General features: G+C 49.9%; 1 protein-coding gene across 11 annotated transcripts in view; it reads right to left on the reverse strand.

The window, feature by feature from the left end:
* TRPM4 (transient receptor potential cation channel subfamily M member 4) overlaps positions 1-16696 on the reverse strand; it is a 38695-nt gene extending 21999 nt beyond the window's left edge. For 2 of the 11 annotated variants that reach the window (XR_010837609.1, XM_067018181.1), the window contains exons 1-12: positions 16546-16659; positions 16168-16235; positions 11824-11998; positions 11289-11469; positions 10926-11089; positions 9977-10160; positions 5663-5724; positions 5328-5513; positions 4926-5025; positions 1935-2047; positions 1252-1410; positions 939-1073 (exon numbers count right to left, since the gene is read on the reverse strand). Coding sequence is in view for 5 of the 11 variants with exons in the window: in XM_067018181.1 (XP_066874282.1) it covers positions 939-1073; positions 1252-1410; positions 1935-2047; positions 4926-5025; positions 5328-5513; positions 5663-5724; positions 9977-10160; positions 10926-11089; positions 11289-11469; positions 11824-11998; positions 16168-16235; positions 16546-16569 (1551 nt within the window). In the remaining 6 variants the exon portion in view is untranslated. Of the gene's footprint in view, positions 1-938; positions 1074-1251; positions 1585-1934; positions 2048-4925; positions 5026-5327; positions 5514-5662; positions 5725-9976; positions 10161-10925; positions 11090-11288; positions 11470-11823; positions 11999-16167; positions 16236-16545 lie in introns of all 11 variants that reach the window. The other 9 variants (XR_010837611.1, XR_010837612.1, XR_010837608.1 and 6 more) reach the window with 9 other exon arrangements.
* Between the last annotated feature and the right edge of the window lie 8 nt (positions 16697-16704).

Consider the following 16704-nt stretch of genomic DNA (forward strand, 5'->3'; position numbering starts at 1 on the left):
ACCACCACTGTGGAAAATAGTATGGCAGTTCCTAAAAAAAATTAAACCTAGAATTACCATATGGTCCAGCAATTCCACTCTTAGATATGTACTCAAAACAACTGAAAGCAGGGACTCAAACAGGTATTTGTACACTAATCATAACGGTATTATCCACAATAGCCAAAAGGTCAAAAACAATCCACATGTCCATCAATAGATGAATGGATAAAGAAAATGTAGTATATCCATACAATGGAATATAATTCAACCTTAAAAAGGAAGGATGTTCTAATATATGCTACAACATTTATGAACATTTATCTCCATTAAAAAACAAATCTATTTTTAACCAATGACCGGATGGGCTGAAAATAACCCAGGGCTGAAGAACTCCTGTCAAGATATTTCTTTGACATAAAGATAGGGTCTATCTTTGATCCTATTCGAATACCATGACTTTTTAAAAAACTTCTCAAATGTGTCCCAGCACCTATGTCTGACCAGCTTTAATCCAGGCCCCCATCTTGGCTGCCTGAAGCTTTAGCTTCCTACCTGGCATCCTTGCCTCTAGTCTTGTCCCCTTCTGCATTGCAACTACAACAATGCATCTAAATTGCAAGCACAATTATGATTAAATGAATCCCCATCAGCTACAGATAACGTCTAACTTCCTCATACAAGCAACCACTTTGAAAGGATGAGATTGATGCATCCGTATGAGCAAGGGTAAATGCCCAATATATATTGTTAATGGAAAAAGCAAGTTACAAGAAATGCATGATATGGTGGGGGGGGGGCAGAAACAGCACTCGGGGTCATATATCAAGAATGGAGTGGGGTGGGGGACAGGTGATATCCTCGGTCAGGGAATCTTACTGCTCAAGCATTGGAGTTCCATAGAAATAAAGGACAGGCATGTAGGAGAGAGTAGAATCAGAGATCAAGTCAGCACTCACCATCTCCCAGAAGTACACGGCCATCTGAGCCCTGTTGAGCAGCAGTGCCCAGAGGAGCAGGTCACTCCAGGGTGCCTGCCCGGGGACGGCTTCCAGGAGAAATTCTGAGGTAGCCTTGTCCCACGGCAGAAACGACTGGAGGCGAGGAAGGCATGGTGAGCGTTGTCTCCGCCCCAGACCTTTCCTGACCCCGCCCCAACCATCAGCCCCACACCCCGTTCAGTCCCACACGCCGTGCTCTGACCACGCCCCCTCCTGGCATAGCCCCGCCCCCAGACCCTTTTGTGCCTCCCCCACCCACCCTTTTCCTTACATTCTCCATGCTGCCATCGCCCTGGTGGGTGCCCCTGGCGGGGAACGTCGGCGCGCACGACTTCCCCAGCAGCATCCGCAGCACCTGCCCCACCTTAGGGGCTTGTGGCTCCGCAGAGGGTTCAGAGACTGGGCCTTTGTTGCCTGTGCCGTGAGACACCTGGTCCAAAAGGCTGTGGATAAGTGAGCTGGGGGGCGCTGCGTTGTAGAGCTGGGCCAGGCGCGTAGGGGTCAGGAAGTGGCCCAGGCTAAGGCCATGGGAGATGAGCAAGCGCACGAACTCTGGCCGGTCATTCAGAAGGGCGTCCATGAGGGAGGCTTCCAGGTGGAAAGACTGGTGGGGGTGGAATGAATGGGGGAAGAGTTGAGCACAGAGACAGGCAGAAGGCCAGCGGAGGTCAGAGATTGAGGACAAGAGATGGGGGTACAGAGCTATGAGTGACAGATGGATGGACGGTCAGACTGATGTTTGGTGGAGGGCTGGATGAGAGGATGGATGGGTGGGCAAGCAGTGTATGGATGGATGGGGAGAGAGGGAACAAGATGGGGACAGATGGATGGACAATTAAGAGAAGGCTGGACCGGCCATAAAGGAAGATAGAGCCAGACGTCAAAGGAGTCAGGGAGTGGGGGAAATGCATCCGTTTTGTCAGGATCCCCAGTCGCCAGGCCCCAACCCCTCACCCGCCACTGGATATCCCCCCGGAAGAGTTCACTCTGGGCAATGTCCACACGGTTCCAAGCTACAGCCAAACGCAACTCATCCAGGTAAGCTGAGGCTTCAGAGCTCCCACAGGCTGAAAGGGCGAGAAGGAGAGGGGGCAAGAAGTCAGGGGAGGTGGGGAAGGTCTGATGAATGTCTGTATTGCTTCTACTTGAGATGCCTGACGTTTAAACTCTGTATAAAGGCAACGTTGTTGGGCAGTGTCTGGGGTCTTAAGAAGTCAGGCTATTACAAGCATAAGGTCATTCAACCCAGGGGCAGAGTTGAGTGTAAAACTCTTCAGACCAGTGGTTGAGAGGCCCCAAGAAAAGGAAACGGAATCATTTATTCATTTAACATTTACTGAGGTAGGCTACGGGCCAGGCAGTAAGAGGGATGGAGAGAGGTTGGATACAGCCCCTGCCCTGAAGGAGCTCATTCCCGGGAAATATGCCCCAGAAGCACATAACTGCCCTTAGAGTGATCGGTGCCCTTGGAGGAGGGCATAGACTGTGATTAGGAACCAGGGGAGCCTACAATCACAGAGGTATGGAGAGATCCAAGGGAGCCTCCTAGGGGGGTGCACATTGAGGTAGGGCTTTTGAAAGACTAGTAGGATTTGGAAGTGTGCATCTAAGATGAGGAAAGAATCATCAAGGCAGTAGGAGAAGGTTGAGCGAAAGCCTCGGTGCAGGAAAGCACAGGCTATGATGGCAAATGTGAATCACTCTGGTTTCCTGCAACTTGGGAGTATTTGTGAGACGAAAAGTAGCAGAAAAAGTGTAAACATTAGCCAGACTTCGGAAGACCTTGGAGGTCATTAAATAGAACAAGGAAGAACAAGTGTCCTTTAAAAATCTGACCGGGGTTTGGGGGGGCGGGGGCTTCCCTGGTGGCGCAGTGGTTAAGAATCCGCCTGCCAATGCAGGGGACATGGGTTCGAGCCCTGGCCCGGGAAGATCCCACATGCCGCGGAGCAACTAAGCCCGTGCGCCACAACTACCGAAGTCCACGCGCCGTGCTCTGCAACAGGAGAAGCCACTGCAATGAGAAGCCTGCGCACCGCAACGAAGACCCAACGCAGCCAAAAATAAAAATAAATAAAATAAATTTATATAAAAAATGTAATGGATCCAAAAGTGTGCAGGCAACCTCGTGTGACCTTGGGCAAGTCACCTTCCCCCTCTGTGAGCCTCAGTTTCTTCATCTGCAAACTGGGGAGATGGTCCTTACAGGAAGGGTTAGAGGATCAGGGGCAATAATGTGTGCCAGCTGCTCAGCACAGTGCCTGGCTGTTCCTAGACTCTTATGAAGCATTCATCCCCTTCTCTCTTCTGTCCTCACCTACTGAAACCCCATCCCTTCAACTCTGCCAACACTGAGACTGTCCAGCCATCTCCAGTTTCCCCGGAAGAGGGTGATCACTTGTACTTCTGCAGGCAACAGACTTAAAACACCACCGCCTCAAACCACATCTTAGAGAGCTGCTGTGTTTTCTCCCAGGAGGCTGATGAGTTAACTTCTGTAAAGTAAATCAGATTTGCCCACTGACTGTAAACCTCTATCAAAGGATGTGTCCCCACAAGAAATGGAATCATATTAAGAAGAGTTCCCATTTATTAGGCTCCCCCTGGGGACCAGGCACTGCCCATAATCTGCCTCTGAGGCTCACAACACTCCTGCCAGGTATTATCTCAATTTTTCAGGGAGAGAAACTAAGGCTCAGAGAGGGAAAGTCTCTTTCTCAAAGTCACACAGCAGAGAGGGGGCCAAGCTGATGCTCAAATTTTCGTTGTATCTGATTCCAAAGTCAAAAATAACTACCACACCACAAAACATGGTAGATGCAATTGGGGTGGGGACCTGGAACTCAGAACGCATTACAAATTGACACTATGCCTCTTGGGAGTTTTTATCTAAGTGGGTATTTTCCCTGTAAAACCCTTCTGACACCAAAAATGACCCTCCCCACCCACATCCCCACAGAACCCTGGGAATCCCCCTCACCACTTATTTATCCCACCTCCGCATCTTACTAACTCCAAATTCTACTGGCTCTTCAAGGCCGCCCAGTTTAAATACCACCTCCCCATTTTTCTCCCCTTTCTGACAGCAGCTCCTCTCCCATGCTTTCGTCTTGAATTTTACTTAAGGTTGTGTCCAAAGAACCCTGGTAGGATCTGCTTTCATCTCTGAGTCTAATCTTTGTTGAATGAATAATGAGCTCCATCCTCGGCCTCTACCAAGCAGCCATTATGCTCTCTACCTTGGTTTTCATCATTCATTCCTCTAGTGAAATATCAGGAGTTCCTTGCTGGGAGAGAGCACTCTGGTTTTTCTCTGACTCTCCCACCCCTCAGGGCTTAAAACATATTGGAGGCATATAGGAAAAGTAGAAAGGGTGAGTGGGTGGATAGATGGAAGAATGTATAGATGGATGAAAAGATGATGGATGGATGGAAGAATGAATGGGTAGATGGAAAGATCAATGTACATATGGCTGGCGGGATGGATAAAGGATGAAAGGATGGGTGGATGGATACAACAGAAGAAAAGCAACGTTCGAACATAATGAAAGTATCTTGGGAAAACTGTCCAAATAGCACCATGCAAAGCCCCAAAAGGCAATGATAAAAGGAAAATGATAGGGCTTCCCTGCTGGCGCAGTGATTGGGAGTCCGCCTGCCGATGCAGGGGACGCGGGTTCGTGCCCCGGTCCGGGAGGATCCCACGTGCCGCGGAGCAGCTGGGCCCGTGAGCCATGGCCGCTGCGCCTGCGCGTCCGGAGCCTGTGCTCCGCAACGGGAGGGGCCACGGCGGTGAGAGGCCCACGTACCGCAAAAAATAAATAAATAAATAAAAATAAAAAGAGGCACAATTTAGATTAGAGAGGATGGATAAAGTGCCGAGGCCAAGAGAGGTGTCCAAAGTTGAGCTGACAGTGGGGGAAGTTTTGGGACTCCAAGCCTTACCCTTGACAAGGGCCTTCAAAACGATGGTCTCAAATTCCTCAGGGCCATCATCAGTTGAATAGACTGTCAGCAGCTCCTTCCGAGTCATGATCCTCTCCACCTGCAGAATACCAAACTTTGCAACCCACACCCAACTCCCTGGCCCTGTCCACAGAGATATAGGAGAACACTCCTCTGCAGGACCCAGTAGTCTAGGTGCTTAGCACCCTCGACTCCCAGAACCTCGGGGGGATCCAGGCTCCCAGCCTTTCCTCCCTCATATCCATGAGGCTGGGCCCCCATTCCCCTTCCCTTGGATCCAGGACTCCAAATCCTCAGCATCCTCACCTCTCAAGACCCAGGAACCCAGGTTGCCAGCTCCCTCCCATCTCAGGTTCCAGAGTTGGGCCCCCAATGTCATACCTGGGCCTGTAGGACCTCAGGGTCCCCTTTGGGGAAGAAACGTTTAATCAGATCTTGGGCTTCACATCGCCTGCCTCCTCCACTCCCTGGAGCCAGAGTGTGGATCTCTGCCAGGCAGTCTGCGGCCCCCCCAGACCCGGCCACCAGGAGGCAGGGGAGCTGAGCCTGGGTGGCATTCTCTATCCGCTACAGGACAAAAGGGGGAGTCAGGTTAGGGAAGGAAAGTATTCACATCTCCTGGAGTCTAGATTCCCAGCCCCCTCCTCCCCTAGGACCCAGGAGTACAGCCCCCAGCTACTGCCCCCCCTTAGACCCAGGCACCTGGGCCCTTATACCTTCAACATCTTTTCATCACCATCAATCAAGAGAAGGAGGACAGGGATGTCAATTCCAGTCCCTGAGGAGAGAAGAGAGCACAGGGCTTGGTCACCTCCCATCAGCCTCTGTCAGCGATGGGAGAGAACCACATTTCCCAGGAGACCCCAGGGCAAACGCTGGCTTCTGCCTAATCCTCTGTCCTGAGGCTCATGAGAACTGTCATGCCTTTGAGGATGTTGGGAGGGGCCAGATCTTGAAGACAGTAATGTTCAACTTCTCAAGGGAGGAGACGGCTGGGAGCCTGGACTCCTGGGTTCCCCAATGAGGCATGAGTCAATCCTATAACTGATTAACCAACCATCCAGGAACCAGGAGAGGATCAAAGTGCAAATAGAAAATAAAGGCAATAAGGAATAGAAAGGATTATCCAAATACAGTAAAGATATTTATCAAAGCCCAATTGCAAACTCATATAAGTGTTTTATGAACTCTATTCCCAATAAAATAAGAACTGAAACAACATTACTACTATTCACACTTATCTGGGAGTTTTGAGCTAATGTAACAACGCAAGAAAATGAAATAATTGGAATGAAAACTTGTATACATATTTTTTAATCTGGAAGAGACAAAGGTATCTATTTGAAGGAAAGATGATTTATATTCTCAGAAAACTGGAGAGACTCCACTCAAAATAACTAAATATTAATAAGAGAATTTGTTTAAGAGGATTAATACAAGAAAAATACACAAAAATAAAAAACTTTTCTACAACTATTACAATACGTATCTTATCCATGTTTTCACAAAAATGATAAAATACCTGGGAATTAATTCATACAGAAAGGTATAATATTTTTATAAGGGAAGTGATAAACCTTATGTAAGGATAAGGCCTGAATAAATGGAAAAACAAATACCATGTTAACCTGTCACAATGTAACACATAAATTCAGTGCAGTTTGGAGAAAGAGGGAGGTAGGAGGAGGTTGGCAGTGTTTTCCTGTTTTTTTCTTAATGGAACAAAATTTTTAAATTCATATGAAAGAATTAATATCAGAGGAGTTAAGAAATTTTTGAGAACTGACAGTGGGGAGAAACTTTCCCTAATATATATTTAAACGTCTTTAAACTGCTGTAAACAACAACAGGAACAAATATATATATATAATTTTTTTTTTTTTTTTTGGCTGCGCTGTACAGCATGTCAGATCTTAGTTCCCTGACCAGGGATAGAACGTGAACCCCTGCACTGGACACGCAGAGTCTTAACCACTGGACCACCAGAGAACTCCCAAACAAAATATATTTTTGGCACAGGAATAGAGAGGTAGAAGAGGAAAAGGTTCAGAAATACTTCAACATATAAAGGAACTGAATATACAACTTAAGTGGCATTTCAATTTAGCTGGAAAAAGATGGTTTATTTGTTAAATGGACATGAAGAAAATGTGGCTTCCCATTTGGAAGAAAAAAATGTAGACTCCCTAACTCAAAACACCTAAAAATCATTTCCAGATGGATTAAAAGTTTAAACATAAAAATATAAGATATTAAAAAAGAAGACTTAGAATATTTGTATAGCATTGGAGTGAAATGGACCTTCCTAAAAAACCAAGGAAAACCAAGGGGCTATAAAAGGAACAACAAATATATCTAACCACATAAAAATGATAGAATTTTTATGGACGTAGACACCATAATTAAAGTATCTTTAAAAAATTTTACGTCTAACAGTCAAAGCGTTACTAAGAACAGGATACAAAGAATTCTTACAAAAAGACAAGAAAGAAATAACCCAATTCAAAAATGTGCAAAGAATATGAATAGACAAATCATAATTGAGGAAATCTGATTGGCCAACAAAATATATGTTTATATCTTTTAAATTAATAATTTAATTAAAAAATCAAATGGGGCTTCCCTGGTGGCGCAGTGGTTGAGAATCCGCCTGCCGATGCAGGGGACACGGGTTCGTGCCCCGGTCCGGGAAGATCCCACATGCCGCGGAGCGGCTGGGCCCGTGAGCCATGGCCGCTGAGCCTGCGCGTCCGGAGCCTGTGCTCCGCAAGGGAGAGGCCACAACAGTGAGAGGCCCGCATATCACAAAAAAAAAAAAAAAAAAAAAAAAATCAAATGAAAAGTGGCATGTCACTTTTTACCCATCAAATTTGCCCCCCCAAAAAAATTTAAACCAAGAGTATCCAGAGCTGGTTAAGACTGGACAGAAAAGGAAACTCTCACACATTCTCGATGAGAGTGAAAACTGCTACACACTTTTAGAAAGTTATCTAGTACTAACTATTAGTATACACACAGAGTAATCTCACTTGGGGGATCTACTGTATAGAATTTAAAACACCTGGATACATTTATGGATGTTCATACAAAGATATTTATTCAGCATTGTTTGTAGTGCCAAACACTGATAGCACTTTAAGTATCCAGCAATTGAGAAAATTTAAATAACAGATGGTACAACCATTACCAAGGAATATCATGCAACTATTAAAAGGAGATACAAGATAGAGAAGTTTGCATCTAAAAGGGATGGTTATAAGAAAGTGATATGTATATGTATAGTATAAAAGAGAGAAAGGAACATCACTGAGCATAGGATTTTATAAGCATAGACAAAGATATCAAAGGATTAACTCCAAACCATATAACACAGACTACCCCAATAGAAGGGATTGGAGCTGGGAAGGGAATTTTCTAACATCTTTTTTTTTTTTCTTCTTTGACCAGTGGGTTATTTACAAACTACAATTCAGGCAATGATATGAATTTCCTTATATACCTTCACATGGTTTGATTAGTTCCAATAAACACATATTAAAGCTGCCATAAAATATTATGTTGAATGAGAGAAGCCAGTCTCAAAGGTCATGTATTATATTATTCCATTTATTTATCTTCTGGAAAAGAGAAGACTAAAGTGATGGAAAACAGATCAGTGGCTGCCAGGGGCTGGGTACAAAAGGAATGCCTTCATGGTAACAGAACTGGTCTATGTCCTGACTGTGGACATGAATCTCTACATGCCTAAACTCACAGAATTATACACCCCAAAAAAGTCAGCTTACACCCCAAAAAGATAATTTTAAAAATAAGATTAAAGTTGCCAAAAAGTTAAGTAAAGTTTAAGAATTAAATGGGGGACTTCCCTGGTGGTGCAGTGGTTAAGAATCCGCCTGCCAATGCAGGGGACACGGGTTCGATCCCTGGTCCGGGAAGACCCACATGCTGTGGAGCAACTAAGCCGGTGTGCCACACTACTGAGCCTGTGCTCTAGAGCCCATGAGCCACAACTACTGAGCCCTCGTGCCACAACTACTGAAGCCCACGCGCCTAGAGCCCATGCTCCGCAACAAGAGAAGCCACCGTGAAGAGAAGCCCGCGCACCGCAACGAAGAGTAGCCCCTGCTCACCACAGCTAGAGAAAGCCCGTGCACAGCAACGAAGACCCAGTGCAGCCAAGAATAAATAAATACTTAAAAAAAAAAAAAAAAAAAGAATGGAATGGACACTTTTTAAAATACAGGAAATGTTTATAAAGAAGCAGGTTTTTGTTTAGTTGACTTTCTACATTGGACATTTCTTTCTGTTTTAGCGATTTCTGCCCTGTCTTTATTATATCCTTGCTTCTACTTTCTCTAGATTTGATTTGCTCTTCTGTTTCTAGGATTTTTTTTAATTGGAGACTTAAATCATTGATTTTCAACCTTTCTTTTCTTTTCATTTTAGATAAACATTTAAGTCTACAGATTTCCCTCTAAGTACTGCATTAGCTGCATCCCCAAAGTGTTGGTATGTCATAACATCATTATCATTCAGTTCAAAATATTTTCTAGCTTCTTTTTTATTTTTCCTTCTTTGATCCATGGGTTATTTACAAACTGCAGTTCATGCAATGATATGGATGAATCTCACAGAAATAATGTCGAATATGAGAAGGCAGAATTTAAAACATGGGGTTGGTGTGATTGTATTCATATGAAACACGGTCAGAACTACTCTGTGCTGTGACAAGCAGGATAGGGTGGCTCTTGGGTGTGGGCAGAAGACTTCTGAGGGCTGGTGTTACTCTGTTTCTTGATCTGGGTGCTGGTTGCATAGGTGGGTTCAGTTTGTTAAAAATTCATCAAGCTGCCCACCTTTCGGTATTGTAGATTTCAAGATGATGATTTTTTTCAAACAAAGCAAATGATGGGAGAAGGCACTTGACCATAGGAAACTCCCCGTGGCCGCAACCCCCACATTCCTACCAGACCTGACCACTGGGATCCTGAGCCTCGGGCTGTGAATCCCCAGTGGAAGGAGCCACTCACCTGCCACGCCCGTCTTCTGTTGGGCAAGGTAGGACTCGAAGCCCAAGCGGAAGCGGTTCTCGCCACCCAGGCGGCCATGGGTGCCGTCGTCCACCAGGAGGAAGGCCGAATAGTTGTAGTCGAGAGGGAACTGGACCCCATCCTCGGGGTCACCGCACCACCGGTACCTCGCAGGAAATGAGCCCTGGGGGACAAGTGGCCAGACCAGGGAGTCTTTTCATCAAGGCCAAGAGGACAGACACCAGTCATTCGTCCCTCAGACCCAGGAGACCTGACACCCAGCCCCGTCCTCCCTCAGACCCAGGAGTCCAGGCCCCCGGCCCCGCCTCCCTCAGACCCAGGAGTCCCGGCCCCCGGCCCCTCCTCCCTCAGACCCAGGACTCCCGGCCCCCGGCCCCTCCCGCCTCAGACCCAGGAGTCCCGGCCCCCGGCCCTGCCTCCCTCAGACCCAGGAGTCCAGGCCCCCGGCCCCTCCTCCCTCAGACCCAGGAGTCCAGGCCCCCGGCCCCTCCTCCCTCAGACCCAGGAGTCCCGGCCCCCGGCCCCTCCTCCCTCAGACCCAGGACTCCCGGCCCCCGGCCCCTCCTCCCTCAGACCCAGGACTCCCGGCCCCCGGCCCCCGGCCTCTCCTCCCTCAGACCCAGGACTCCCGGCCCCCGGCCCCTCCTCCCTCAGACCCAGGAGTCCCGGCCCCCGGCCCCTCCTCCCTCAGACCCAGGAGTCCCGGCCCCCGGCCCCGCCTCCCTCAGACCCAGGAGTCCCGGCCCCCGGCCCCTCCTCCCTCAGACCCAGGAGTCCCCGCCCCCAACCCCTCCTCCCTCAGACCCAGGAGTCCCCGCCCCCAACCCCTCCTCCCTCAGACCCAGAGTCCAGCCCCGCAGCCCCTCCCCCCTCAGACCCAGGAGTCCAGGCCCCCGGCCCCCTCCTTGTCCAAGACCCTGGGTCCCACCTTGGGGTTGATGAGGGTGTCTCTATTCTGAACCACACCCCATGGGGCCACGCCCATGGCCACCACCTTGTTGCCCCCAGTCCTGGCTGTCTGGTGGTCCCGCACAGCCACACCCACATGCCGTCCAATGCCCTTGTGCAGCCCTCCGGTGACAATCCAGGCCCCTACACAGCGAAACAGACTGGTGGTGAGGTCCAGAGACACACAGGCGTGCAGAGACAGAGAGAGAGAGACTAGAGAGTGAGACAAAAACCCCCGCACAAAGTCGGGAGTGGGGGAAGACAGAATTCCAGGGAAGTGGGGGAGATGGGGGGACAGTCGGCCCTGGCCCAGGAGGCAGAGCCCCTGCCCACCCTCAGTCACCTGTGCTCTGGGCAGCCCGCACCAGCCCGCGTCGCAGCAGGTCCTGCAGCCAAGTCTGGAGGGTGGGGCCCCCCGACCCCCCCAGCACTGACACCACCAGGTTCGGGGCCTGGAAGCCCCATATGTTCGTGACCAGATTATAAACTGTAGCTGGATCCGTGCGGTCAGAGAGCCGGAGGAACTGTGGACACACAAGAGGAAGGGACACGGGGAAGGGGACAGAGACAGAGAGAAAGGGACAGAGATGCAGAGAGAGGAGCACAGAGATGGGGGGAGGGAGGAGGGGGACAGAGACCCAGAGGGGAGGGATGGAGACGCAGAGAGAGGAGGACGGAGACCCAGAGAGAGGGGGACAGGCTTAGAAAAGACAGACAGGGGTGGAGGGGACAGGGATCCAGGAGAGGTGAAGACAGAGATGGGCAAATGGGGAGACACAGCGTTCAGCTGGGACACCCCCAGACCCTGGCTCCGGGAGCCCCTGAGGCATGCAGCCCCACTGGTCAACCCTGGCCCTGCCCAGACATGCAAGCCTCACATTGCTGGCCTTGCGGCCGACACCCAGGAAGTCCAGGTCTCCGAAGGCATCTGTGGGCTTCTCCGTGGTGTGCAAGTCACTGTCCCATACGGTCACCACGGCTGCCCCAAATGCATCCTCCACAGCCACTGATGGGTGGGCACACCGGGGTTGCCCACACTGGCACAAGGTCCCCCTGAGGGGGGAGGGGAAGGAGGAGGATGAAGCCCAGAGGTGTCCACACCGACCCCAAACATCCTGTAGAAATGTCCATATTTCTGCATCTCCCTCCAGAGGAGCTCACTGTCCATACTGACCCTGGCACTGGCCCTCTGCGGTTCTGACCAGCCTGAGGGAGAGACTGGGGCAGAACCACCACAGTCACCTCCCCCACCAGCAGGAAGCCACAGTGGCTCAAGAGCACCTGAGCAGGGAGGTCTACACACCAGACCCCACACTCACTGTTGCCTTCAGGGCCTGAAGTGGAAAAGTGCAGGAGGCCATCGGGGATGTCCTGGCTGCCCCCAGTTCAAACAGATGATATTCACATGAAAAGGAAAATCAAGAGAGTGATTCACAGAGCACGCATGCACTAGAGGCCAAGGCAGCTGTGTGACTTTGAGCCAGTAGCTTCATCTCTCTGAGCCTAAATTTCCACCTCAGAGGGAAAGACAATGATAGCACAGCCTACGTCATAGAACTATGAGAGCCAATGAAATAACACAACATTTCCTAAAATGGGGGCCGCATACCAGATCCGGTCTCTGTGAACTCCACACAGAGCTTTAAATAACATTGAACAACACAGTGAGAAAGTCATTCCTTTTTGAGCTCTCTTGATTACTGTCAAGGAAAGAGAATCAGCTTGGTGCTAGAATATTTTTAATGCCTAACTCTTTACTTTTTCCTTTTAACAGAGAAAAGTGGGCCTCAGGCTCAGAAAACTGGGCTGGCAACAGCATCCATTTAGACGGCAAATACTTTTTATTTGGTTTTCATCGTGACTGTCTTTTATGGCTTGTTTCTTTCTCTTTGTGGCAAACGGAACAGATTTTGCATTTGTGGTGATCACATATGAAACTTTTTCCCCCCTAAATAAATAAGCAAGTAAGCATCCCTTGTTACCTAATGGGATTGGCACCTGAGTTTAAAAACAGCAAGCAGGGCTTCCCTGGTGGCGCAGTGGTTGGGAGTCCGCCTGCCGATGCAGGGGACGCGGGTTCGTGCCCCGGGCCGGGAAGATCCCACGTGCCGCCGAGCGTCTGGGCCCGTGAGCCATGGCTGCTGAGCCTGCGCCTCCGGAGCCTGTGCTCGGCAACGGGAGAGGCCACAACAGTGAGAGGCCCATGAACATAAAAAAAAAAAAAAAAAAAAAAAAAAAAAAAAACAGCAAGCAACACGGGATTGGGAGATGAGGGATTTATTTGAAAATGTATCTAAATCTCTTTGGTCCCTGATTCCAGAAGGGATTCAAATATTCGGGGGAGACCTACATTTATGTAAACAGAGTGAACCATGACTTAAGGACTAATTGTATGGAAAGAATAGCACAGGTGGTCCACGGATTTGACAAGAGTTGTAAAGTCACTGGAAGAATGGCCAACAAATCCAAACAGAATACACCAGCTCCTGGCACAGTGAGAACTATAGGATACACCCCTCCCTCTTCCTGAGTCTACCTCCAGGGTCCTGGCATGCCTCAGTTTACCCACTTGATCCTTTCACCCATCTCAACCCTGTCCCTGGACCCCCCTCATTCCTGTCCATCTACTTCCCACGAGCCCTTCCTGGCAAAATTTCTTCATGGAATGTTCCAGAACCTGAACTGTCCAGTACAGTAGCCTCTAGCCACACCGTGCTCCTTATATTCAAATAAATTAAAATTAAATACAATTAAAAATTCAGTTCCTCAGTTGCTCTGGCCACATTTCAAGTGATCAGGAGCCACATGTGGCCAGTGGCTGCCATATTGGATGTGGATATAGAACATTTTCACCATTGCAGAAAATTCTGGTAGACAGCACTGGCAGACTCCCCCCTCTGTCCATCTCATCTCCTACCCCCCTTTCTCTGTGTGGCCACTGAAACCAAAATTGTTCCCGATAAAATCAGCAATTACCTGCACGTCCCCGAATACAATGGCTTCTATTCAGGTCTCATCTGACTCAGACAAAGTAGCACTGGTCATAGCTAAAAGGCTGATTCTGGAAAACCTTTTCCTTGGCAGAGCACACCCGTTCCCCTGGCTGCTCTGTCTCTGCCTCATCTGTGGCTTTCTCCTCCTCTGTGCCTCCCTTGAGTGTAGGTGTTCCCCAGAGCCAGGACCACATGCCTTCCCTCCATGGGTCTCAAACTCAATGCCCCCAAGGGCCAGGCAGGTAACGTAAGAGAAAGAAGCATCAGGTGGAAAATTATAAGTGCATGTGCCGGAGGCTGTGCTGACTTGAGGCAGCATGTCTGTCCTGAAGCATTCAGAGACAAGTTTTTAGCAATCCTCTTCCGTGGAAGAAAAAAAAAAACACACATCGGCCATAGAACTGCCAGTTTGCAACCTCCTCTGATTTTACACTTTCTTCCCCCCATCCTACTTCCATAGTTTCCATTACCACCTACAGCTAGGACTTCTCAAATCTTGGATGGAAGTCACAGACCTTTCCTGCGTCCCTGAGCCAGGTTTGCAATGCCCCTGGCTCCCCCAGGCCGCTCCCACACACAAAATCCCACTCTGAGCTGGGCGACATTTCCCAAACCTACTCATGCACCTGCGTTCCCATCTCAGGGACAAGCTCACTGTTTCCCAGGCCCCAGACCAGATGTCTGGGCCCATCCTCCCCTCTCCCCCCTCTCTCTGCAAATCTATCGGTCCCCAAGCTCCTGCCCCTGAATCTTTGCCCCGTCCCCACCTCTCTGTGTCCCCTCAGCCCTGTTCTCCTCCCACCTGTCCCTTGCCCAGCCTCTTCCCCAGCTTCCTGAGCTCCTATTTATCCTCACGTGGCCCTCGGAGCATCTTCCCACACCCAGAGCTGACCCAACCCCTCCCACGGCTCCCCGGAACACCAAGACACAGTCCCAACCCCTCGGGGTGACATTTGAGGCTGCGTGACTTCTGGCCTTGGCCTCCTGCTTGATATCCTCTTTCAGATGCTCCCTGCACCTTGAACTCTGCCCCATTGGCAAGCCACGTCGTCAATAGGGGGCAATTTATACTTGTTGTTCTCCCACTCCTGGAATCCAACCCACCTTCAACTTTCGAACTCCAACTTTATCACCTTCTAGTGTCACCTCATTAGCCCTCCTCCTCCAGAAGCCATTGGTGACACCCTGTGTCCCCTCCCCGGACTTAACCAGATGCCTCGTCTTGGCTCCCACTGGGCCCAGTGGCTTGTGCTTGGCAGCTCCCATCTCCTTGCCTTAGAATGATCTTCCTCCCACCAGACCAGAGGTTTCTAAACTTCCTTGACTGCCCTTTCCATCAGTAAAAGTTTTTGAGCACTCACCCCCAAATAATATATATGTTTATTTATACCTAATTCAAGCCATCCTGTACTAATATAGTCATAATAAAACACACACTAAATTAGGAACGTTGACATTTCCCATACCCCAAAGACTGCCTTGAGGACACTAGAAAGCCAGAACCCACTCGAGAGACCATCACTGAAGGCCAGGAGCTTCCTAAGGGTGGCCACTCCCCACCCCCCAGCCACCCAGCACAAGCACAGGCCCTACACATGCTAGTAATCGCAACCTTCCAGTGGTTCCTATGGACATATTTTCCAGTGCTTACTATGCGCTGGGCACTGTTTCAGAAATAACACAAGCAGTAACTTGTTTAATTCTCACAATATCCGCAGGAAATAGAGCCTGTTTTTATGCCCAGATGATAGATGAAACCCAGAGAAGTGAAATGATTTGCCCGAAGCCACAAAGCACGTGTCCCAGCTGAAATCTGAACCCTGGCAGGGCCTGTGCTCTTGAAAATAATGCCCCCTTGGAAGTGCTGAGTGACAGTTTCTTGGAGGAATGAACGAACGAGTGACTGAATGAAACAGAGACAGCCAAGAAAGAAAGACAGAGAAAGTGACGCCAGGAGGCAGAGACACACAGGAGGGACACCGGGAAGGAAAAAACCAGAACCCAGCCCTGGGCCTTGAACACTGACCCTGAGCGGGAGGATGGGAAATTGGAAGTGTCTGCAGACTGACCCAAGCCCTCCCCGAGGTAGAGAGCCACCAGGGAACGCCCTTAGGAGTACCGGCTCTGACAAGACTGGGGAAGGGAAGGAACCGAAGGGCGGGGTCTGCGGTGGGCGGGGTCAGCGGACCCGGGGCACTCTGGGGTCTGTCCCCGGGGCGAACTCCTCACCCCGCATCTGTGGGGTCAACGATGAAAGTCGTGCACGTCTTCTTCTTGAAGATCTTGGGGATCCAGCTCTGGAGACAGGAACAAGGAGTTGGGGGAGTGGATCCAGTTCGGTCCTATGGGTCACGGAGTGACCCACCCGCGCCCTAGCCGGAGACCCAGGAGTCCGGGACCCCAGTGCCTTCCTCTCCCGGACGCAGGAGACTCGACCCCCCCCAACCCCCTCACCAATCCGTCCCCAAGGACCCTGGAGTCCGGGCCCCCAGCAACCCCTTCCTTTGTCTGACCCAAGAATCTGGGTCTCAAGAACCCTCCTCTCTGGAAAGCAGGAGGCCAGACCCTAGCTCCCTGTTCCCTCAGGCCCGGGTCCGGCCGCTGTACCTGCTCCTTCTCCGCACCCACCATGCTGCCGCAGCCACCGCAACCTATCCGACTCCCTGCATTCGCTCCACCAACCCGGGTTCTATATGCGCCCTGGACAAACCGGATCCGCCACTTTCCAGCCCAGCCTGGGGCGGGGCCACGTCTGGGAGGCGGGGA

The sequence above is a fragment of the Kogia breviceps genome, chromosome 18 (assembly GCF_026419965.1).
Source record: "Kogia breviceps isolate mKogBre1 chromosome 18, mKogBre1 haplotype 1, whole genome shotgun sequence".
NCBI classification, from domain to species: domain Eukaryota; kingdom Metazoa; phylum Chordata; class Mammalia; order Artiodactyla; family Physeteridae; genus Kogia; species Kogia breviceps.